Here is a 25485-nt window from a genome sequence, read left to right as displayed (position 1 = left end):
CCAAATTACTCCATCCAAACCACACCAACCATAGACCGTATCTAGAATGGCAACCAGCCTCTGACCTTCAACTTTAAACATTTTTGACCCAAACGAAAACATAGCATGAAGGGCTCTTGTAACCAGCATAAACACTTCCACTAACATTTTGTTTCAAAAAAGCCTGCGCAAAATAAATAACCATTTCTGTGCAGTGCATTGCTCCATGCAGAGACTCAGAAAATTAAAAGTCAGAAGCAAAGCAAAGCAAAGCTCCTCCCTTTTGTTCTCGATTAGAAAGTGCATTATATTGATGCACTGATCAATTCCGGGTAAGAAATGGTTCCCAAGTGGTATTTAAGAACCGGCTACAGACCTCTAAAGACTTTAAACATCTCAGCTCATGGAGAGATCTGCCCATCTTCCCTCACGGCTAATGCAAAGGACGAGACAGATGGATCCCGGACAAACAGAACAGAAAGGTCGGGTGATGGATTGTTTTGGTACCAGCAGTTCTTATGACCAGTTCATCAAAAAAGCAATTAATATTACATCTTAAGAGGCATCAAGTTTGCTAGGAGGGATGCTGAGCATCACTCCATCACTCCTATCTCCTGAGCATAGGAGGCACCACATGGTCCTCTACAGAATAGTAAGGCAGAAAAAACCCAAAGACCATTTTGCACAGACCCTGCCCTTTAACGCACACATACTGGAGAGCAGCAATCTATTTTGGGTAAAAAATGCAGCTTATCGAGGGTGTCTGTGCCCGGAGCTAGGGTTTTGGACTCCAGTTCCTAAGTACAGACTCAGTTAATGAGAAGTGGACTTAAAAAGCAGAACTGGAGAGTAAGCATAAGCACCAAACCGAATTAAAGGCCTAATGAGGATTAAAACCTTGTAGAGTTTATTAACTGTGACAGCGTCTGACCCTTATCCTGTTTCTTCAGCATTATGCAAATCCGTGAAGCATCCACAAAGACCCGCTGAGCGATTCAGTCGGTCAACATGACGTTATTCCACCTTCAGCAATTTTTGGTCAACATAATGGATGCTGTTAAATCCTCTCCAATTTTTCACCAGGGGACAATGTAGCCGTGGGAGCAAGCTACCCGTTCCAGAATTTCTAGAAGCTGTAAGTACTTTAAAACGGAATGCTTAAATGCCATTTCTCAGGCACAACTCTGGAAAATTCATTGGATCCAGAAGAGAAGACTTGGGAGAAGACAACGATGACTCGCTGCTTTGTTGTCAGCCTAGAAGACAAATTGTTGCCTTGTTGGTCACGGTCCTTTCTTTCTTCAGTTTTTCAGCGTTTCCCCTAGAGACTGCGCACGTGTTTATCTCGTGATCGACATTACCAGCAGGATTTGCTCCCGCTGTGTTCCCTACAAATGCAAAACTCCCATCCAAAATATCTCTTCACAAGCAACTCTCCTTGCAAACTTCCCAATAAGAATTTGCAATAGTCTCCAAAAATGTGTTTGTTAAAATAGGAATGCTCTCAACGCAGCCATAGAAACTACCGCATGGATTTTTCCTCTCCTGCTGTCCCAACAGCTCTTCCATAACACGTACATGAACACACAGGTCTGCGGGTGTTTCCTGCCCTCTAGGAAGAAAACAAGTCTTGTGTACTCTCCTTTCAGACCCGTATCAACAAACACTTACAAAAAACAACAGCAATTCCAGGATGGCAAGAAACATTTCTTTCCAAGTGCAAAGTTTGCAAGACTTGATGTCAAACACAAAGACAGGAGTTAAGTTCTTTAAGTAAAGCCAGACACCACAAATACATTTTTCTGCTTGCGTATAACAGAGACGGAGATTCCTCTTCTCTTCAGGAAATAAGATATGAACACAGGAAGAAAGGAAATATCCCCTTCTCCCTCAGGGCCTTTGATAGACTTCCTATAATTTCTATACAAGGATGAAAGGTGCTTCCAATGAAATATTCAGGGGAGAAAAAAAAAAAAAAAAAGCAGCACTAGGATTCTTCCTCTTCAGGAAATCCCTCCAAAAATCAAATTTGTATACATATTTTTAGTGGCTCCATTGGGGCTCTGTTTGTTTGTTTTTCTTTAAATATGTGGAATCAATTTCCAGTGTGTTACCCAGTGAATCAATTGGCATTTCTGCTTACAAGGACTTGGCACTAAATCGGAACCTGTCGATATCCAACCAAAAAAATTACTTAGTGAGCTCTTATCGTACACAGGACGATTTTTGTTATCATTTGATGTCGGTTTTAAAATCCTTATCAGCCATTCGCATTTTTCCCCCCGTGTATTCTCTAAGGTGAAATTTGGCTTCATAATTATATTTGTACTTACTATAATGCAAATGTCCTATTCCAAGATGACTCAGAGGAAAAAAACACATTTCAATACCTACTGAATTCTGCCCATGGTATTTACATAACATGACGCCTCCCTCCTTCAATCACTTCTGCGGGTTTGAGTAATATATATAATTTTCAAGTACAGGAAAATATCAGGAAAAAAGTGTATTTGTTGTCTTATTTGTCTCAAAGTACCTATTCAACAAGATTATGCTGCGTGCACGGGTAAATGATGAAATAAATCAGTCTCTATTCTTAAAAAAAAAGCCACACTTATCTCTTCTTTTAAAAAGAAATAAATATTAGCAAGGCTTAGGCAGTGTGAAGAGCTATACCACTACTACGGACAGGACTTAGCGGAGATTAGAATAAGCAAAATCAAGAGCAATTCAAGCTCCGCTAGCACACTCAATTTGTATCTCGTAAAAGGGTCTAATGAACAGGAACCGAAGCCAATCCTCTGTTCTCAGTACGTCTTGGACATGCAGCCAGTGGAAAACAGCACACGTAGGCGTCTCGGTAATGATGATCATGCGATCTTGGTGATGATGATCAACAATCATGAATTACATGATTAAATAAAACAGACTCAATATACACTTTTATTTGAATAGGGCTTAGGGGTGTCAGCTACTAATAAGAGTGCTACTGTAAGAGAAGGAGCTATCACATGTACTAAAATACTATTAAAATCCCATTTTTCTCTCTGACACTGTTACTGCTCCATGGGGGCTGAAAAAAAACATATGTAAGGTGGCTTCAGCTTGGGTTTGTAGTTGTACGGTCAGGAGAACAACTGCTGAGGGATGGTGGTTGGGTCTGTCACTCCTGCGCTGAGCTGGAGTAACATCTGAAGAAGGGAGAGAGACACGTAGGTGGGAAGCAGAGCTAAATTAGGGAAGGAGCAGAAAACAAGGAGGATGGTGATGAAGTATAGTAGCACCGCATACAAAACCTGCCGCCGCATCACACCCTCTCTACAGCTCACCAAAGTTGGGAGAACATTTCTGGATTTGAAATAAATAGAAAAAAACCCTTTAAGCTGCTGGAATTAGGCAAGGTCTAAACCCCGCTTTTTGTGCAAAGGCAGGTTTTAGTGTCTCACTCTTATCTCCCATCTCACTCTTCAGCGAGGTCCCTAGTCACACGTGTGTGCGCGGGGAGAATGATGGTTTCCTGCTCCTCCACTTGCTTTCTATTTCTGACAGAATACACGGTGCATCTGGTTTACATTCACAGCCATGTCCTGCGGCAGGAGACAGATTAAGCAGCTTTTGTGGTCCCCCTTTGGGTCACGGGACACAGGCCGAGACAGGCAGGCTCTTTGCTCTTTTTTTTTTTTTAACAGAGGCTTTACACCCAGAGGAAAGTACTCGTGCAGGATATCAGACTCTAGCTTAATCCCTGTCTTGGCATCAAGGAGTATTATATCATACTGGGGCTGAAAAAGTATGATGTAATTTTCCATACTCGTATTTTATCTTAGCATCATATTAAAATTCTGTCATTCTTGTGTTTGCTTTTCCTAAGAGAACTTGAATCATTAAGGCATCACGCTGACTCCAGCCTGCAAAAGGGTTTTTTTAATGATTTTTATGTTTGATTAAGGACGAGGAAAAGTATCTTTAAAAGCATCATTGGAAGAAGAGGAATGAAAAATGCAATAGGAGTCTAATCACAAAAGAAAAAAAGAGGAAAAGTTCATTTCAAAATGCATAAACATTCCTGAAAAGGCTCATTTTTATGTTTTATTTCTATGAATGTACCTGCAAAAAATACACCCCCAAAAAGCCCCACTAAGCAAAACTTGCACTAGCACAACTACTGGCTCCTGCCCTCCCGCCTGGTAGCCACAGCCTGGCAGAAACGTTCTCCTCTCACCCTGGAGCCAGGAGGCAGTGGGGGGTCCTGCCAATGGATTTGATCCAGGAGATATAAGTGTCAATGATGTTTTCCAGAACTTATGGGTGGATTTTACAGTGAGAAAAAAAAAATAGACTGGAATGTCATTACCATACAATACCCAATCGTTCTCTGATACAACACTGAAATAAGAAGGCACTGAAGAATCTTTTCCACTAAACCAGTCATAAAGTTTTCAGATTCAGAAGGCTTTTTGGGTACAAGTTTCTGTCTTTACACATCAAGCATCTTTTTAAAATGCCTTTTGTGCTCTCCTGTCTCTAGTATCCAGAACCTTCATGAGCGCCTTTCCTTGGACAAAGTTCCATCTCCAACCTGCCAGTCTGTATTACTCAGAGGTATCTTTAGGGGCTCTCCCAAACCATGCTGACACTCTTCCCAAAGAATCCCAACTGCAACAGGAGAAGTCAAATCAATGGGTTTATCCAGTGAGACAATCCTCCTGCACCAATATATCATCAGGTTGAAAAGAAAGTCCTTCAGAGCTATTAGCTTACCTGTTACTCTAGGAAATAAGAAACCACTAATAACTGTTTTAAAAAATTATCATAAAGAACATTTTTAACGTCATTGCACTCTTTTAATCATGGGTTAGTGTGTTCATCCTAACGCCGCTCCCTGTCTCACATATATTCTCATGCCGTTCCTGTGCTAATGCGACTCCTGAGGAATAACACAGGAATTGCCACCACATTCCTGAAGCCTTCCCCCCTCCTTAATCATCCTCCCGGCGTTAAGATGGAATTTAATAGGGAAAATAAAGTGGAAAATCTGAAACAAGAACAATGTCTTCTGTGGGTGTTAGAGGACCCAACTATTGTATCTCAGCTGGTGGTAAGCAGGACTTGGAAGAGGACAGATGGGAGACCCGTCATCCCCATCACAGGGTAGAGCCTCCCTGCTGTTTATTTTTAGAGATGTTTTGCAAGTCCCCGTCTGTAATATTGTCATACGGTAGCTGAATATCTGTAACATGCTGTGGTCACGCCTTTCAGAAAAAAGCAGCCATGTTACAGTCAAAACCAAATTAAACCAAGAAAAATCTTGTTAGCGATTTTCTCAATGTCTCTGCTGTGGAGTCATGCAGTTACAAGTGCCATTTTCCTAAAAAGACTTCTGTCAAAGCCTTCAGCCTTCTGATTTGAACAGTGTGGTTAGAAAATGTCATCTGTAACAAATCAAAAGAAACAAAAAACAAAACAAAAAAAATCTTGTCTTTCCCAAAATAAAACACTTCCAGAAAACAAGTCCACAGTTCTCGCTTCTCCCCGTGGAGGAAAGGACGGCATGAAGCACCCCTACTGAGAGGTGCTCGCACCAAGCAATCATGAGCCCACCATGAAGAGCTGCAGAAAGAGAGTCAGCAGGGAGCCAAATATGAAGGGTCTGCAAAGGTTTTAAACACTTTTTTCAAACAAAAAAGTGTTTGCCTCCACCTGCATTCATCCAGAGTCTACCAAAAGCATGAAGTGCGATCCCATTCAGACCATGTTTTCACAGTGAAACTGGCACAGAAATAAATTAATAGGTAACTTAGTGGCACAAGAAGTAGATGCATGACCCGACCCGAGAAGGAACCTGCAGGCTACGTTGAAGGAAATGTGCTCACCACTTCACGGGCACAAAGTACCAGCATCCCTACCGCAAAGCCCAACGCATCACCAAAACCAGCACTTGAGCTTTCAATAAGCCAAATCCCACCTGTGTGTTGGCCCTTCCCAAGCAGAAGACACTGTCATGGAAAAACTTGTTCTGCCAGTGTATCATCATCTTCACTACCAGCTCGTTTTTATTATTATTTTTGGCAAGGCTCCTCAAAGAGAAATGATTTCTTGTCACACCTCTGCTGCTACAGCTGTAGAGGCAAAGTCTGTGCAACAGACCCTGTCCAGCCACAGAGCTCCTAGTCCTCCTCCTACGACAAGCCTTGATAAACAGCCTTAGGTTGAGAAGAAAATGATCTAAATTTATTCAGACTGAGATTATATAGAAAAATCCCATATCCTAAGCAACTGTACCAAAATTACACCCTGTGTGGGAAGAGCTGACTTCCTAAGCCAGGAATGGTTTGTTTCCATTCTTGTAAAACTTTTCACATGAGTTTAGCCTAAATTTAAGTAACAAGAGGCGTGAAATTAAAGCATCTTTTCTGTAATCAGATGTAATTAAATGAAGCTTTTAAAGAGTCAATAATGGATTTGATGACAGAAAGGGCAGCTGGAGAGGGGAGGTTGATTTAAAGGCAGAGCAGTGCAGGCAAAGTCAGCATTTCCCCTTCTTAAAGTCCTTACTTTGGATTCTGTTCAGAAATCTTGACATCTGAGAATCTTCCTTTTTTATTTTTTTCCCCCAGATATTAGAAGCCACATAAATAGTATGAACGCAGCTACCACACAAGAAATTCCACGGTGGTGCAGAGGAGAAGAGTAACCATAACATGGGTTCGCAGGATGTTCAGATCTACATTGTCAACCATGAAGTTCTGCAGGTTTGGAAGATCCTCGTAGACATGAGCTCCGTTCAGCCAGACCATGCACTGCTTCATGGAAGTGTTAGGGCATATAATCATGTCATCATGTGACAAATCATCGAAACAGGTTAAAAAATAACAAACAAACCAAAAAACTCAATGTCGATGGACTCTGTCTTCCTAATAACGGAAGGATGTTGCATCCCATGAAGAAATCCATGCAGGACACCAGTCCTATAGAACCACTAACTTCATCTAAGCCGTATTCTGTCACCAAGCAGAGCTGGTTTTTGAATTTTTAAGGGAAAAAATGAGAAACCTCATGCCACAAAAAAGTTTCTTTTGAAGTTCTACACTGACAGGTTGCCCTCACGTCCCGAAGCAGAGACGCTTGCTTGGCTCTTAAAAGCTTTGTGGGGTTTCACTTTTATTCTATTAATATTTTTCTGTTAATTGTGAACACACTCATCAACATCCCAGGACTTCAAAGGAATCCTGCTAAGCTCCTGACGCTAATAACCCGTGGTGACAATGAGTCTCCCAAGCTAATGGGGTTTGGCATAAGTAGATGCTTCCAGCAGTTTTGCTACTTTCTATTCCATTAAGTGTCCCCATCCTCACACTTCAGGACTGAGAATTTTCATTCCACTTTCTTCACACTATTAATTATTTTGTCTGCTTCCCACTTTTTCTCCTGTAATATTTTCAGTCAGTTAAATGTTCATGATTAGATGCAACTATGATCTTTTCCTTTGGGTTTTTGTTGTGTTTTTTTTTAACATCCTAGGTAATGTTACACCATTTGGCCCTGGAACTCCATTCCTTTTCTCTTTATAATGGCCTGAAAAAGGCATTAGGCAGTACCACCACTAGCACGTCAGCTAATGAAACATCACTCGGCTCTTTGCTGTAATGAAATACTTTTTTCCCCTCATTAAGGTCTGCCCCACAAGGCTTCTCTATCTCTTGTTTCTGCCAATTAACTGTTACCATGCTGAAAATTAAATGTTCTCCCCAAGCTTAAGCCACTAACACAGTGCAGTTTATCATCTGAAATAACCATCTTGTGGTGGTTATTCACTAACATGTCGAGTGTCACTAACATGCCGAGTGTCTTGTACTCATCAACAAGAAATTCATCCCAGGTAAAGGCGGCGAGGGTGAAGAGACATATTATGACATGAAAAAAACCCAAAACTTATGGCTTTTTGCTACCAGAAAGGAGAGATGTGCCCACCCCACCGCTCCTGGGCAAAGATTCCCTCCTCTCCCCCTTTCTCCACACAGCCCAACGCTGCTGCTTATTAGAGTTCTACTGAACATAGCAAAAAGACACAAACCCAACTCTCCTTCAACTCTAAGACTTTCTCTAGGTCAGCTAATTGAGTCAGCACAGACCCAGGGATGACAAACTCATCATTAGCTGACTCCACATAGACCTAGAGCTGCACATATTTATGCAGAATAAAAAGCATTTCACAGACACAACCGTAATTTGGATGCTGTGCTCACCACCACAGAACAGTTCGATGGTGTCCTTCCACGGCCATGTAACCACCTCCATGTAACACTTTTTGCTAAACAGCATACAGCCATTTAAGCAAAGACATGATGGCACTTTATATCCTATCAAAGCTTGCAAATAAAAATTTTCAAAATATCTTGGCATTACATACCATTTCAGCAGGCCTCAAAAACCAGGGACGCTCAGGGCAGTGCAGAGGGTCTTAAAAAAATATGTTTGCATCCCAGGTCTTGCTATCACAATATAGAAGAGTGTCATAGGGGCAGGAATGAACATGCTCTTATTTTTTTGTGCTCCACACAACATCTGCTTGCAGGGACCTCCCTGGACATACAACTCAGTCCCCTTCAGTTCCTCTGGTTTTTAAGACAGCCATTTTCCACTTATACTTACGAATATCCATGAAGTTAAATACAAGACATATTTATGGTGACACTCATCTCATCAACCAACCAGCTCCTAACAGCTTTCCAAAATTAAAGGAAGAGAAGAATCAGGTCACTTGTTTCCCAAGAAGTTGTCTCACATCTTTTATTTCCCTTCTGTTGGGCAATTTCACAACAGACTTCATCTGAAAGTGTGAATTAATTCATTAACTAACCTTTAGGGATAAAACGCCCTTGGTCCCAAATGGCTGAAAATTATAAAGATCTGTTAAAACAAAGTCTTTTTTGCAAAGTCATTAGCTTAAGAAGTACCAACAGAACTAAATGAATTGAAAGCATCATGGAAAAAATCTGTTTTCTGGAGGGATGGAAAAAAAAGAATTCACTAACAGATGTATTTACTTGGATAACAAGTTTTTCCTCATCTGATGAAGAGCACGGAAAAAATGCAGAGACTGGTGAAAAACAGAGACACAGGTGACAGAGGCCAGCCTGATAAGCAGAACAAACGGGATGGAAACAAAGCGGGGATGGATGAGGAGCTCAGACACAGGGCTCGTCTCCGGCACGATGGAAAATGGGAGAACCAGGAGCCAAGATGTGGAATGGATCTGAGAGAGGTGTATGACTGCATTAGTCAAGGCATAAACTAATGGCCTTGGAGCCTTACAGTAGTAGGTGGAAAAAAACCCTGAATTATTTGAATTATTTAGATAGAAGCAGGAAGACAGACATGGCCCAGAAGGGCAGTTCCTTGCACAGATAAAGCCTCAGATGATGCTCAGATTACAGGCAGGAACAAGAGAAAGATTTTTAACAAATCCCAAATTCTCCACAAAGATTTGATTAAAGCGCTCTGCTCCTGCATGGGCTGCAGGTTTCCTACCAAACATCGGTCAAACCGCTTTATATTCAGCATGTCTGGGTTTGTTTTTTTTCTTTTGGTTACCTGAATTGTGGACTGAACGCGATACCTGAACGAAGGGGACTTGGCCAGCTCACTGTTACCAAATCCTGCCCTCACCCTGCAAGGATAAACTGTGATTTCTCTGGAAACCCATTAACTGCTGCTCTGTTAATTCACCATCTCGCTCCTGATAAAGACATTAGCAGCTGTTTTGAACAACCACCCAAGACCTCGGAACACAACTGCTGCCTTTCATGTCCATGCAGCCTTTTTTTCTAAGTTTATCTAGAGCGTAAAGCTTCTAAACCTTAGCACTCGACCAAATTATGCAGTCATTTCAAACACTGCATTAAAATACCATCCAGCTACTATAAAAGGAAAAATGAATGGTTCCAGGAGGCAGCTCTGCGGCAGACAAGCCAGCGTGGCTCCGAAGATAAGAGGCAGCTGCCAGAGGAAAATATAAGCATTATTTATGGATGTGGTGTCCTTGCTCATTTAAATTTCGAGAAGGGCTGGAGATGCAGACGGAGAGCAGACAGGCAGCTCTCCCCACAGGGCTACGGACACGTGGGGTCTACAAACAAGCCCATGTCTGCCACCGGTACCAAAGCAAGGAGCGGTCACAACTACAAAACAGTGTTGATTTTTACCTTCAAAACCAGGTCTCTCCCTCACTGCATCTCCTTAATTTCAGAAATACCAGTAGCTCCAGTGACACAGGGCTGTACCCACATGTTAATACCAAGGCCAGACACAACCTTTTAACAATGCAACTCGATTTACTGATCAGAAAAACCTGATGGCACATTATGCTTTGCAGGGTCTTCCTGAAGACCCACAAGCTCGTTCCATAATCCTTGTAATACCCTGAGGACAGGTACCGACTACGAACCAAGAAAGAACAGATCACAGTTAGAAATGGGAGCTCAGATCACAACAGTTTCTCTGCTCAAGCAGGTGTTGCTGTCACACATTTTGTATCCTCCTGCAAAAACCAGAGTAAAACAAAATCTCTATGTGCTTGGAAGTACTTGCTCAACTGAAGACAACAGCACTGGCAACTGCTGGTACCCAGGAGGCAGTGCTTTGGCTTTTTTGGAGTCCTACCTTCTGGCTGGACTTCAATTTAACCCATTAACCTGATTTAGATCCTCCAAGGTCATCCAGCAGAACAGCTGTGTGCAGGCAAAACTTAAAAAGCCTTGACTTATTAAAAGAAACAGAATTGACAAAGCCAACATTTCTGCCAAGCGTAAAAATGGCACGTAACTCATGGGGGCAAAGCCCAACGCAACCCCATGGGGGCCCAGCCCACAAGAAAAGTCGTAAGTAAAGGAGTAAAATATGAATAAATGCAGAGGAGATGGTTGCTAATTACAGATGTCATCTTCAACACCACAAGTTCAGACTGCTCGGAGGTCCAGCTGCAAGTTGTCCCCACAAATACTATTCAAGGACATTTTGTAATATCTTCTACCCAAGCATCAAAATGTGCTGTAATTAAATATCCAGTTTTACAGAAATTACTGCAAAGACGAACAGAACAAACCCAGGAAGAGAGCCTGATACAGCTTTACAGCTCTCATGAAGAAGAAGGTTTCACACGAGGAGTTGCCAAGTGCTCAAACCACAGTTTGAAAAAATAAAAAATAAAAAAGGTGAAAAAAAAAAAAGCCCCAAAGTCCAGGACAGTGTTTCTAATCAGCGTACAATAACAACGCAGCCAGCAAACATGCAGACAGGGAGGAATGTGGCATCACTGCAAATCCAACAAAGGCATCCTCTCCGTGCGCTTGTGGGGCTGCAGCTTGGGAAAACAGAAGAGAAAAGGCTCGACTTGGTAAAATAAAGTCCAATCTCAGCTCTGATGCTTCCAAACCTCCAAAGGAAAGGATTATGCCAGGTCACCTGCATCTCCTCTGCCCATTCAAGGTGACAATTGTCACGGCAGGAGCCTGACGTTACAGATGTCACAGCAGCCAGGCTGTGACCACAGAATGATCACATTAGCATTAGCCATTTCATGGAAAGTATTTCTACGTCGAGTTGTCATCCCCACATATTCCAACACTGTTTGATGAAAGGGATCAGCAAACGTCAGTCCCTGCGCAGAGTGAAACAAAGCCTGAAGCCCTACGGGCAAGTCAACCACCTGCACTCAATAGATATATGTATCTATAGGATGGAGTAGATGCATGTAGGAACCTCATCAAAGCTCAAGAACCCACCCAGATTTTAAGATCTTGAGGCTTTTTACATAAGAATGTTTATTTCAAATTAAAGCTCCATACATCTAACTCCTTGTTAATAACCCAAAGTTCATAAAGAGGAAGAAACAACCAAGAAAGCCAGGTCTATACGTGCCCCATCTACAGAGCCAGTGGCTCCACCAGGAGACACAATCTCCTCAACAACAAACTATCCTGTTACCCTGCGTGATCTCATCAGTGATGCTGGAGGTAGAAGCCCAATGCCACTTACTCCCATTTCACCCACAGAGCCCAATAATTTACTATTTCCGCTCACAGTTTAGACAACAGGTTTCAGAACCAAATAAAATTTCTTAGAATTCCTTCTTTTGCCAAGTTTTTGCTCTTCTTTTAATAACTGCTACACTGTGCAGGCTGCCCATATAAAACCATTCAAAGCCTTGGAAGGCACTTGGTAGATCCAAGCTGCTCTTGATGGCGTAAAAAAGCAAGCAGATGCCAAAATGACGTTTTTACAATCTTTTTTCGAAAGCCACTGCAGCACAGTCTTTTCCAGACAAATTCCACTGAACCTTTTGGCGTATCAACAAGCGATGCAAAAAACATCAAGCATTTTAGCATCTGGAAAATCAAGTGGCTGCTACATACATCATGGCTTTATCAGGAAAGGCAGCTGCCTGTGAGTTACAGGAGTCATGGTGGGACAGTCATGTCTGAAAATCCTCAAAACCTCAATCACTCCATCCATTTGAGCCAACTATAATGCTCTTTGGTAAAACTCACAAGAAGCACAACCAGCCTGATTGTTCCCAACAATGCCAACAGTCCAATCAGTCATGAGTGTGATTATCAGACATCGGTATTCTTTGTGAAGTCCCAAAATGTCAAATGAATTCTACTCTTCCTTCATGATTCATATCAATCTCAATCTAAGCCACCTCTCCCACTTCCCCAGCCAGAGGAAGACCAGGAGAAGACCTCTTATCATGGTGAGGTTCCAGTTAGAGCATCTCAAATTCTGCTCTAGTGTGTCAAGGATGAGCAAGTCAGTAGTGAACCTGAGAGAGATCACTGTTGGATCAAATGTGGTGGTCAGAATGCTAATGTTGTAAGGAGAATGAATAAGAAGCAGGGGTGGTGCCTATCTTTTCTTAACACAATTCACAGTTTCTTACAAAATGATTGTGTCGTGGAGATTACATCAACCTTTCCCACCAGAGCCTCGTGCTCCTTTGTCTTCCCTCCACAGTCACCGTAATCACCACACCCTCATCTTTCATTTCTCATACTAGAAGTTGGTGACAAACCTTTATGAGTGAACACCTGAGATGCGTGAGCAGAGACATTGCCAAAAATCTTTTGGAAAGCACTTGAGAAATTCACGCTCAGCCATTTTAGGTAGCAAGAGAGGCTCTTTGATCTCAACAGGAGGAGCGTCCGGATAAGACTGTTTTCAGCTGTTTCAGTACAAAACCTGGTAACCCAAGTTAAAATATTACAAGAAACAGCTTAATCCAACCTGCCAAGTTTTGCAGCAAGTGGCTGAAGGTGCATTGGTGCACGTTGCTCTGTCATCACAGCTGCTGGGAAGTAACCTCCAGCAGAGGGTGGTTATAATGACGTTTTAAACTTTTCTAGCAATTTCTTAAGTCTGTGCCCAGGATGCAGGAAAAAAGTCGAAATACCACATCCATTATACATCCGTCACAAAAATGCAAGAAGAGCATTTGTGTGCCCTGTGTTAGAGGAGATTCAAGCCTTGCACAAAGGCAACACTTAAATTTTAAAGATTAAAGCTCAGTAATAGTTACTGAGCTTAAACACACAATCTCAAAAGGCGATAAAAGATTTATTTTTTTCTCTCTCTGGAAAAAAAAAAAAAAGCAATCAAAATACCTACAGCCAACGAATGACAACACATCATGTGCTTATCTACTTGTGACGTAACAGACTGCTCTCAGAGCCAGTATTCAAGACGTCGCGAATTCTCATACCACCAGATGACAAGGGGGAACCGAGGGACCAAAGGTGGTGTGGAGCCACGCTCACCGTTCTTAAACTGGGAGGGAGGGGGGACACAAGAACACTGTATGCAGAAACAGCCAAAACAAGTATTGCAGCAGAATAGCGCTTATATACTTTGGAAAATATAGAAGAAAACCAAACGTATTTCTGTTTACTGGCCACAGAATATAATTTAAAATTCCTGGAAATCAAGTATTTAGAAAATAAAGGCGTTTGTGATATTGTAATCCTGAGACAGACTGTAACATAGAAGTGACAAGTTTCATGCAGTGCCATCCCCAGGGTTAGCAGCAGCACAGACTACACTCAAATTTGAGAGCAGCTGATGGATTTGTGAGTGCTCCAAAGGATCACGCAAGGTCCCAGGTTGTGAGAGGTCTGAAGAAAAGATAAGGGGTAGCTGCTTCAAAGGATCTCCAGCTCCACCCGTACAGGAACCATGACTAACATAGCCACTTAGGACCCCACCAAAAATTTCCTGGAGGTCTTAGGTCACCACTCTGCTGTGGGATGAATCAGTGCTACATTTTAAGGAACGATGTACGAAGACTATTACTTGTATCAGACACTCTCAGCAACACCCCATTCTGCTTCAGAGGACGCTTACACAGCTGTAAGGCATTAAAACAGACTATCACAGAATAATGTGCAAACATGCTTTCCAGGAACAGCTTAGAAGGTAAAGTCAATCGTTTTCTAGATTCATACACGTTATTTTTACGTAAATAAAAAAAAACTAAAAGAAACTCTGCCAGAGCTGAGTGCACATCTCAAAGCACTGAAAACCAGCCCAAGAGTTGCCCTTTTAATTATAAGCGTCACGTACAGACCTCTGCTAGTTTGTATGGCAAGATCAGCTTCTCTCCAACCGTCACGGTCTTTCTGGTAACCAGGGCCTCAAACAGCATCTCTTCTTTCACCTACAACAAAAATCTTGACGTTAACGATTATTCTAGGAATAAATTTTTTAAAAGCTAATTGTTTTTAAAAATTAAAATTTATAAATGTAAACATGTCCATAAATTTAAAACTTATAAATTTAATTTAAAAAAAACATTTTAAACACTTTTTCCAGCCCTTACAGAGTTAATGTTGAATGTCTAAGAATGAGGTAGACATTGGGAGGGGACAATTCAGCACATAAATCTGGTATCAGAAATCAGACACCATGGTATTCAAGGGAACCTGATTTTCTGCATTCAGTCACTGCATTTCTAGCAATTTCCCATTGGTATCCCCCATTCCCAGTGCAACTCCTCCCTCCCACACTTTTTGTTGGCAAAATAAGTCAACTTTCTAGTGTTGTCAAGATGACATCATACAAATTACTCTACACACAAGCAAAATAGTGTCATTGGTTTAATAGATATCCAAGTGGGGTGTTTTTTTTGGTGTTTTACAGTGTGTGGAGGAATTAGAAGGAGGAAGAAACCTTTTGAAAAGCACCTGATATTTACTCTGCTATTCACACCTGATATTTAGTCCCTGAAGACGCCAGCTCCAGGCCAGGTGACAATCTCTAATCAGCCGTAACAGAAACCAGTTTGCAGAAAACAAAAATCAGTTGTGTAAACACAGACACTTCGGCAAATAGCTAAAAGGTGCCGACAAATTAAGTGGTACCTGCCACGGATTCTTGGGAGAAAACTTCCTTTCCAACCAGATTCCAGTCCCTCTTATTTTTATATCCTCTGGAGAATTCAGAAGCATGGCCTCTCTACCAGAATAGATGGTGATATGTTTATACGTAAGTTAGATCTAAATACTTTGAGTCGTTGACTGCTCTTTGCTAAATTTCAGTGTCAAAAAAGAAGCTGGTAGTGACATGGACTTACATGGAGATGATGTTGCTGGAAGAGCCCCAGTGAAGCCCACACAAGCTGCCTGTCCTAACTGAAGGACTCCATGTAGACACCAGGCTTGTTGAGAACATCTCTAATGAAGACTAGAAGCACCAAATCAACTTTTGTAAAATCATCCAAGGCCATATTTTTATCGCAGGTAAACCATTTACCATTTGACACAGATGATGGGAAACTCAGTGGCTTACGTACTTTGACTTACTGGTTTAACCCAATAGTTAGCATGAAGAGCAATGCAAACAAGCCAGATGAACCTAAGAAATCTCACAAACTGTTGCAATAACAATGTCGTTCCATACAGAAAACTACTTCTTTCTACCAAAAATACTGTCACAGGAGTCTCCCTGATAAACTCCAGCGTATTTTTATATAAGTGACTTTCCGTGCAACACCCACTAACAAGAACTTGTTGCTGTGGTGCAGAAAGCAGAACACACCATCACCTGTACATGACCTTCACCAACCAGCAAGTCCTACGTCATTGGAAATTGAATGTCAGCGCCTTGAGGTTCATTTCACTTGTCCTCAGGAACACCGTAGAGCCATCAGTTATTATCATCCGATTTGGTCTTTCAAAACCAAGTGGGAAAAAAAATAATCTGGTTCACCTAGAAATCCACTGCAAGTTTTCGCATTTGGTTTCTATTCCTCTACATTCAGCAAAATGGCATTTTTTTTTTAAATTTCAGTTCTGCAGGCAAAACATGGACGCTTTTCCATCAGCCTGTGACTGCGTGACCATGGGCTGCCCTCCCTCAGTGGAACAGCTTGGAAGAAAAGCGGGTTTTCCACCATCCGTTATCCCATGGGAAGGAGGGATGCTGCAAACCTGCAGCCAGCACTCTGGCTTTTTTTAATTATAAAAGGCAACAAGGCAGAGGGGTATCAGATGGTTACTAATCAAAACAGTCCGCTGTAATATTCTGAAACAGCCTAAATGCTTCCAAGTCCCAGATTTGTCAGCAAACATGGGGATTTTAAATGGTTTCAACAACTACCCACACCATCCCTCGCCATCCCCATCTGATGTTCACCCCAGTTTCCTTCTCGCTCTGCTCTCCTGATAGGTGAGACCTGCAGATGCACCTCCTTCATCTCCAGACCTGCTGCGAGCTGACCCAGAGGGATCGCACCAAGTCATCTTTTCATACAAAAAAATACTTGGCAAGGAAGGGAAAGTAATCTCTGCATCTCCCCAGGTCTCTGCCTGCAATTACCACCCAGTGGAGGTTGTTCTTGATTGCTTTATCACCTCTGAGCCAACACCACGGGTACAGCCAAATTATCCTAATTTTCATTTAAGGTCACAGCTTGAAGGTAGCTGACTCCTGATGCCAACGAGGAGCAATAGGAGCTTTCCAAAGATAAACTCTGCACGCGCCGACAACCAAGGACACCTGGTGCATGGAGATACTTGCAGTTTCCCCATCACGCACATCCTATGCTTCCTCCCCCAGTAAGTGTGAGAGACTAAAATAGAGACAAAAACCATCCCAGCAGATCAGCAAAGAGGAAAATACAATTTATTTCTTTAGTTCATGCCCTTGGAGTTACACTTCTGTTATGTTTCATGGATTTTTTTGCTTTCTGGTGCTAAAGGGCAAGTCCTGCCCTCTTCTCTCCTAAAAAAGCTAGATGGCCTGTAGGAGTTTATATCTTAATTACAGGGACAAAATACAGATTTAAGACTTCACTGCCACATGCAAGTTGAACTGACGCTGAGAGGGCTGGATGACTAGAGCTGTAAAAGCCAGCGGAGGATGACCAACGATGCCGCCACGGCTATAAACATCAGCGGAGCACAGCAGGGAGCAGGCAGGCAGCGGGCTCCCACAAGGGCTGGGCTGCAGCCAAGGCAGGCGGAGATCACTTCTCCAGTAATGCCGGAGTATTACATTAGAGCAGCTGAAGAAAAAGGAACCATTTCCAACTTGAGAGCAAGAAAATATGGCTTTTTGTCTCTCCTCCCGTATTTGAGAAAGGGATTACAGTGTTGAGAGCTTGTTCAAAAGCTGCCCAGTGTAGAGAAACAGAAAATAAATTCAGATTTCTATCAGTTCTTCTTGAAAAAGAGCTGAACCTTTTCTTCAGACTTTCTTTCACACAACCAGAAAATTATCTGACTCGAATTCTGGCTCAGAGCTTTGCATCTGATGAAGTTGTCTCTGCTCATTGCAGGGCGTCAGACTAGATGACCTTTGGAGGTCTCTTCTAACCCAAACCGTTCTATGATCCCCAAAACCTTGTCCGGAAAATGGATCCAGAAGAGAAAGCTGAAAGCAAGCACTGGCTGCCTCGTAATCCTCTCCTCCCTTTTGCTCCCCAATTACTTTCCAAGGTGTTTATCATACAAGGAGCGCAACGTCTGGGGGAATCCCTCTGGGAAGCTGAAGACAATTATTTTTAGTAGAAAAAGAACTTGAGCACATAAATCTCCCATGGAGGTAGACATCAGCTCCAAAAGCTACATCATCAATGCAAAAAGAGATCTGGCAAAACTAATTTAGGACACTTGATAAAGGTAATATATAAACAAGTTATTTGCATTGAGGCTGGTCCCTTAAGCCTAAAAACTGAATATAAAACTGCTCCATTGAACAAAGACAGGACTTGCCTTCCTTGCTCAATGCTCCATCCACAGAAATAATTTCCAGTATTGGTAAATGTACACAATTAAAATATTCCCACTCTTCTAATGGAAAAAAAAATAGTCTCTCTTAAGATGAACAGATACTAGACCACTTCTAATAGATCACTTTTGTTAATAAGCCCACAAATGAGCCTTTCCAGGCTTTTCCCTAGAAACACAAAAGTTTTCCCCAGTCCTCCACAATTTCTGCAAAGGACCTGTGATATCCGCTGCGCTTACGCGCCTCCGTGTCTGCTCGATCCATCAGGCAGCCTCAACATCACGCTACGGCATGGTATTTCAGCAAAGTTTAAACAAAGGCCATGAAAAACCTGCCAAAAGCCTCCACATAATCCACACGCTATGTCTACTCTTGAAAAAAGAAAAAAATAATAATAAAAAAATAATCAGGGAATCAGGGTCTTACTGTAAATGAAACAACGATCTGCAGAGTCTGGCCAAAATCCTATACTGCAGTTTGCTTTTTCAACAAATGTTGGTCTGAATGTTTTAATAAAGCAAAAACATATTGGACGCGGTTGTCGGTATCTAAGAAAAATCAAATCCATCACCTCATCATCATCTTCTCACAGATTCCTTTAAAAAGATCTGCATATTAGCTTCATTTTCTAGGGACGCAAATCTCATATCCAGGGGAAGGAGAGCTGTTCAGCGTTGTTGCATTAACTGCCGCAGCTGGGAAATCCCCCTTGTTGTCCTTAGAGGTTCAGAGGCTCCAACGTAGACCAGTTAAACTCAGGAGAATTTGGGCCAGACTTTCCTTTGGAGAGGGAAAACACCTGATCTTTGTCTAAATGTTTCATTTCAGCCAGGCTGTTGGTCCCTCTCCTCCCCATGAAGGGCTACCGCCCTGTGGGTGCTGCGCAGGACGACCTCGGCAGCCCCTCTCCTTGGCTGTTCTCAGAGATGGCCAATTCAGCTCCTGCTTCTCACAGCCTTCCCACCAAGTCCAGTTGGATTTTTTTTTTCTTCTCTTTTCCATTGCAAATCCTTGACTGAACAAATCCAGTGAGTCATTTAAGGAAAAAAACAAAAAACAAACCAACCCAACCCCACCCCCCCCCAAATCTTTGTCTTCAAGTAGAGCTGGTTTCTTGCATCATTTTTCTACACTCAAGCCCATCCTTGCCAAGCACCCAGCGGCTGTATGAAAAGAAGTTAAACTATTTGTCAACTAATATTATTTTTATTCTGCGATGATTTTTCAGTCTTAGCGAGTAATGCCAAGATTTAAAGAGGGAATTAATAACTTTTTCTAGCCCGTTCGTATTTTCAGCAACAATGGTGTGAAAAGGAAACTGTACAGTTCAGTGACCACAGACAAAAAAATTAATAAAAATAATTACCCAAATGAAACAAAATACAAAGTGTCAAATGTTTCAACCAATATTTTTGGTCTCTGGCTAAGAAGAATCCACCACACAATTTGGAGAGTTGTAAGTAGCTAACTAATGAATGAAACGCAACGGATGCTCTTTGTGATGATCCGTTCCAACCCTTCAGTCCTCCTTTTTTGGTCAAAATTGAGTAAGAATGACAAAAAAACCCACTCAGGTCTTGCAAAGGTTCAACATTTCAAAAAGAGAAACCAAGTCCCTTCAGAAAATGAGATTATAAAGCCAAATTATTGGCTTTATTTCAGCTGATTGGGGCGTGGGTCTATTGGGAACTTTACACTTGGAGGCAACCAATGTCTCCCATTTCATGGAAAAATTACCATATAAATGAAACTTTAATGTCAAGCACCAGCACTTACCCAAACCCAGCGATGTATTTCACAAGACTAACTCAGATCTGCATCATCCTCATCTAATTAACGAGCCTTTTATGCAGTATATGGTCATTTATCTTGCAAAAGAATTAACCAAGATGAACAGAAATGTATCAGTTTGCTCAGCTGCACCATATTCTAGTGCTTTTTCAAAATGGCGAAGTTACACACACATATATATTTTATCTTTTTTTACATACTGTTGACACTCTCTGCAAGTGAGCAGGGTATCCACGCTCTGCTCTGTGCCAGATCATGGCACTAAGCCACCGTTGCATCTGTAGGGCTCAACCGGTGCATCATTTCACATGTACACATGCAAAAAATAACCCGCTGCCTTACAGCATGCAGATGGTGCAGAAGAGTTTGTTTGTAGAAGAAAGCCAGGGCAAAGACCCAAAGCCTGGAACTTTTTCAGATCTCTAAGTCACTCTCTTACTCAAAGGTTTCATAAAAAACAATTAATTCTTAAATGCCTTGGCGCTCTTGCTATGGCCATTTTTAACAGGGTAAGATTAACAACGTTCTTCTCCAAACTCTTATTTTCCTTCTGTTTATTTCTGCAATCTCCAAGGCCATGATGCAAAGAGTGTCCAGCTGCTTATACCCATATTTTACCGAAGCCTTTCTCACCCTACATTCAAAGCATTAATGAAGTGCTATGAAAATCTGTGAGCGCCAACTCCCGGGTTCTTTGGTAGTGAGACAGAACAACCATTATTTAAGGGAAGGAACAGGAAGAGAATCACTCGTACACAAATTGACAATGAGTTATCTTCTGATGCTATCATAAAATTAGCAAAAATTAACCTTCCCTACCATCCAGCAAGTACAAAGGGATAAAGATTGTTTTGACCAACCACAAATACAACATCTCAGTGCCCTTTGGAATTACAAGAGGTTTAGAGCGTTTCAAGAAAAGTAAGACAGCAAGGAGAGCTTCTGGCCACCTATATCCACATCAAGAGGGTTTGACCTCAGCTCTTGAACGCAGGATGAGTTAGCTCACTGAAATGAAGACTTTTCTCAAGAACAAGAAATGCTACAGCTTCATAACCTGCTCAGGCTAACCGAGCAGCTCTCTCAAGAAGTTACTTAGTGCTTCTGCACTGATTTACACTGGATATGGCCCTGGGCCGTCAGCCATCCAGGCTGAGACCCACAAAGCCTTCCCACATGATACTGGCAAAACGTGACTCACAGAGGACAAAATGCTTTCAGTAAAGTGTCTTAAAAAGCAGATAGCATCAAGATGTTCACAAAAGAACTAGATAAATGTATGGATAATAGGTCCATAAATGGGTACTAAAGGGACGAGGCACACCCTCCAGCATCTCTAATACAACCTTTGTGGATGCTGGCAGGGTAACAACAGACAGCAAACTAACAGACAGCTCACCCAGCATCTCCTACAGCCACCACCGGAACCAGAAGAGAGGGGGCTGGTGGTCCTACAGTTGCTCCAGTTTCTTATACAAATACTGAAACAAATATCAGGAGCGCTGGGGAATTTTGGTGAGGGAGCTGATGGCTGGCAGCTGAAGAAACTACTGTGTTGAATGGCAGGTTTTCATTACACCTAGAACTGGTTTGGAATCTTTCAAATTTTAATCACAGAAACAGTATTTTCAGTCAATTGAACCTGAAGATTAGAGAAAAAAACCCCTACCATTAAAAACCTCATTTAAAATCTTTATAACTTTTCACTGCCAAACACGAACAGACCATATTAATGGTAACACAAGAGAACTTACCTTTCAGCAAAACTGGAAATAAATTCTATTATAAAACAGAGGTGGCTCATTAGGTGTGAAGGTTACAGGATGGGAAGCGAAGGCTTACCTCCAGCAGATCCGACACGATAGGTAGTATTTCAGGGTTACAAATATCAATGGAGTCATCCCGGTAAGTCTTCTTTTTGTAACGGATGTTACCCAGGTGTAGTATCGCCGACAAGAGAGAGAAAATTCTAAAGAAAATATAGAGAAGTCATTTTCAGTCATTTGTTATTTCTTAAAGCTAATGAAAAAGCAATCCACATCCCCAAACATCTAAGTGCCATCTCCGTTTTTGACTCATTCCTCTAATTTTCAATCTGAAGCAGTTTATGTCCCCAAATCTCCAAATGTTTCCTCAAAAATGATGCTCAAATGAAGCATCCAATTCACCCCATGTGAAAAATATTGTCACTTAGTCAAGTACCAAACTTGCATTGGCACGGCTTTCTTGAAAATTATTTAACACATCAAAACCACAGGTAGAAAATGGCACCCCATATTATAAGAAAAAAAAAAATCCTTGAATAATCTAGAGATCCAGATTAAATACCAATCATGCAATTGCCTACATTAATGGGGAGAACTCAGCCACACAGGTGACCCTTTCTCAGTCCCCAGCCCATGGATTTATCCCCTTTCACAGACCTAGTTCAGGGTTGAAAGTCTAAACAAAAAAGCATAAATGCTTTTATAATATATCAGCAAATTGAGACAGAGAAAAGACGTTACACTTCAAGTAGATTCATGCAGCCAATTTCTATTTTTTTTTTAATTTGATCATTTTTAAGTGATAGCCTTGCTCCTCAAAAATACTCCTCTAGAGAAGTAGCTCTTGGGCTATCGACTCATGGCTGACTTCAGCAATAAAATCTGTCCCTATTTTTATACTCTCTGGGGAGGTAAAAATGAGTAAAATCATGTTTGATTCCTAGCCATGCCAGCAGCTTGCCTGGATAACACACCTTCACCTCTCCAAGCCACCCCTCCATATCTCTAAAATAGGGATACTGGTGAATTACAGGGATGCAATTACAAACATTCCAATTCTGTAATGATTTCCACAAACACGAAACCCTATGTTTTGCTATGAACAATCACTTATAAAAGTATAGTAATACTTAAAACGTCCTTCCTTTTTATACTCAGCTGAAGGTGGTTACTTATTCGTGTTACAGTTCTACAAAGGCAAGCAGAATAAATTTGCACATATAGCAAAGAAACCACGGTATTTTTTGACAAGCAGAAGTCACTAGGAGAAATACAAGAACTTGTACCCCAAGAAAAGTTATCGCACAGTAAATCAAAAGTGTGAATTTGCTGTGACATCCAACCCTGCTCAGTCCTGACACTTACTGACTGCTCTACTCTGTCAATTAAAGTCCCTTCATGCACCCCAAACAGGCTTTAGAAAAACCTTGTTGCTGATATCCGACTCTTGAAAGATAAGGAATCACGCTGACATATAACATATTTACACTAGAATTACGTATACTTGGGCTTATGCATGTATGTAGAATGGACAGAGAAAAAGCAGTCTTAATTTCCTAATTGATTTGTTACAAGTTGGGAAAAATCATGAGCTTATTGAAAAAGATTCTTGGCTAAATGAAAATTTCTTGTTGGAGCAGAAGGCGGGACAATATCTCACAGTCAGGGGCTTTCAACTGGTGGCTCAAAATACATGTTAAAAAGCAAGAAAAATGGTGCTTAAAAGAACAGGAGGTTCCCAGTTCCAAAAAAAAAAAAAAGTGTTATATGTTAGCATCCTAAATGTCATCTACCCAAGGTGATGAATAGGGTTTTGAGTGCCATTAGTACAAAGCAGCAATTCTCTGTTCCCATGTAAACCTCCAGGATTTCAGGCAGAAAGGAACCACGTTCATTAAATTATTGTTTGAACGTTTTGACTGGAAAAAGCACAAGATTTCTCATTGTGTTCCAGCTACTGACGTGCTTTTCAGCAGTACTTAGAACGTCAAAACCATACTCACTTTGAGGTCATTTTTTAAATACACATTTTTCTACTCCTAATCTTAAGTAACATATTTGTCAAATTAATTCAAACCTACTCAAGACTTTCAAGCTAACGATCCACACCAGAGGAATTATTTTGTGGTTTCAGCTGGAGACAAGCCTCACGTCAAGCATGTAATTCCTTGAAGTCAGAGGAAGGCACTATTGCAAGCCAACTAAGTTGTCCAGTTTTTCAACCAGCAGTTCCAGTGAATTAGTAAATGAAGGCCAGTTGGACGCTACAGAACCGGCAATTGCATGCAAAGGATTAAACATCATGACTAATAATCAGAATTTCTGATTAAATCAGGATCTGGATTCACGACATGCAGAGTAAGGCATGACTATTCATGAACAATTGAAAAATACTTCCAGGTGCCAACTTCATGCCAACACACTATTTGCATAACGAGAATCGTTAATTACAGTGACGATGAGCATATTTTGTTTATATCTTTAAATTTTAGGTTGGGATGGGGAGGAAAGGACCTTCAAAGATCATCTAGTCCAACCCCCCTGCCATGGGCAAGGACATCTTTCACTAGACCAGGTTGCTCAAAGCCCCGTCCAACCTGACCTTGAACACTTCCAATGATGGAGCATCCACAGCTTCCCTGGGCAACCACTTCCAGTGTCCCACCAATTATTCCTTCTCACCAGCCTGGTGTGTTACGTAGGGCAGAACAGTTACGCTAGCTCAAGTCAGGTGAATTATCTCACTGATTACAGATGGTTTATTAATTAATATACTCTTCCAAGCTATCAATATGGAAAATGAACTCACTGTCTGCGAGTCTTGGGAAGAAACCCCACCATCTCCATGGCTAGTTGTAAGCGCTCAAAGTCATGCTTCAAGTCCTCCCCTTCCACGGAAAAGCAGTCCTGGTGGGTTCAAACAGAAAGATTAAGCACTCGAAGAAATTAAGATCAGAACAGGTCCAGATGGAGAAGTCAACACTTCATAAATATCCTTTAGTGCTTTTTGTCAGCAACTAGAACATTTCCAATCTAGCACTGGGAAATAAGATATCCAGGAAGCCCCACTGACATTATGGGGAATAACTGGCTGATTACACCCCGACACCCAGCCCAGGGACACGGGGACTCACAGCACCAGAGCAGGTACAGCAAGAAACACAATACAGTAAAAGACCAGGATTAGCTCCAGTGACAGGGCAGAATTTTTCTTCTTAAATATTAAAAAGAGTAGCCACAATTAAAAGGTTTTTTTTTAATTTATTTTTTTTATTATTATTTTTTTTTTTAAATCGAGCTGCTTAGGAGAATCTGCTTCTGTAAGGAATTTCTGGAAAAGAGAACCAAAGTGCAAATTCCAATACAATAATTATTTCTTGTATACACAAACATTTTTTCTTTGTACTGCATTTTTATCCAGTGTGGTGAGATTGTCTTTCACAGGATGCTACATCTCCACCACAGTTGCCTTGGTTTGAAGAGCCTGGACCTCAGAGAGGACTACATTGGTATATATATTCCAAAACAACTTTTTTTGCCTAATTTTTCCAGCAGACACATCCTTATTTCCTAGGTTTAACCTCTAACACAAGCATTGAGTGGCACCGTTCTAACGGTACAGTTAGAGTTCGTCAATGTGGGATAATTAGCATATAAAAAAGGATGT

The 25485-nt window shown here is 41.4% G+C and overlaps 1 protein-coding gene across 1 annotated transcript in view; it reads right to left on the bottom strand.

Moving 5' to 3' along the window:
• Positions 1–25485, bottom strand: part of MYO9A (myosin IXA) — a 152650-nt gene that overhangs the window by 81798 nt on the left and 45367 nt on the right. Inside the window, exons 6-8 of the mRNA XM_074156627.1 lie at positions 24628–24725; positions 21895–22021; positions 14600–14689 (exon numbers count right to left, since the gene is read on the bottom strand). Of these exons, the coding sequence (XP_074012728.1) occupies positions 14600–14689; positions 21895–22021; positions 24628–24725 (315 nt within the window). The remainder of the gene's footprint in view (positions 1–14599; positions 14690–21894; positions 22022–24627; positions 24726–25485) is intronic.

Source organism: Numenius arquata, chromosome 11 (genome assembly GCF_964106895.1).
Source record: "Numenius arquata chromosome 11, bNumArq3.hap1.1, whole genome shotgun sequence".
NCBI lineage: Eukaryota > Metazoa > Chordata > Aves > Charadriiformes > Scolopacidae > Numenius > Numenius arquata.
Note: the sequence above shows the minus strand (reverse complement) of the source record. Positions and strands in the feature narration are given on the sequence as shown.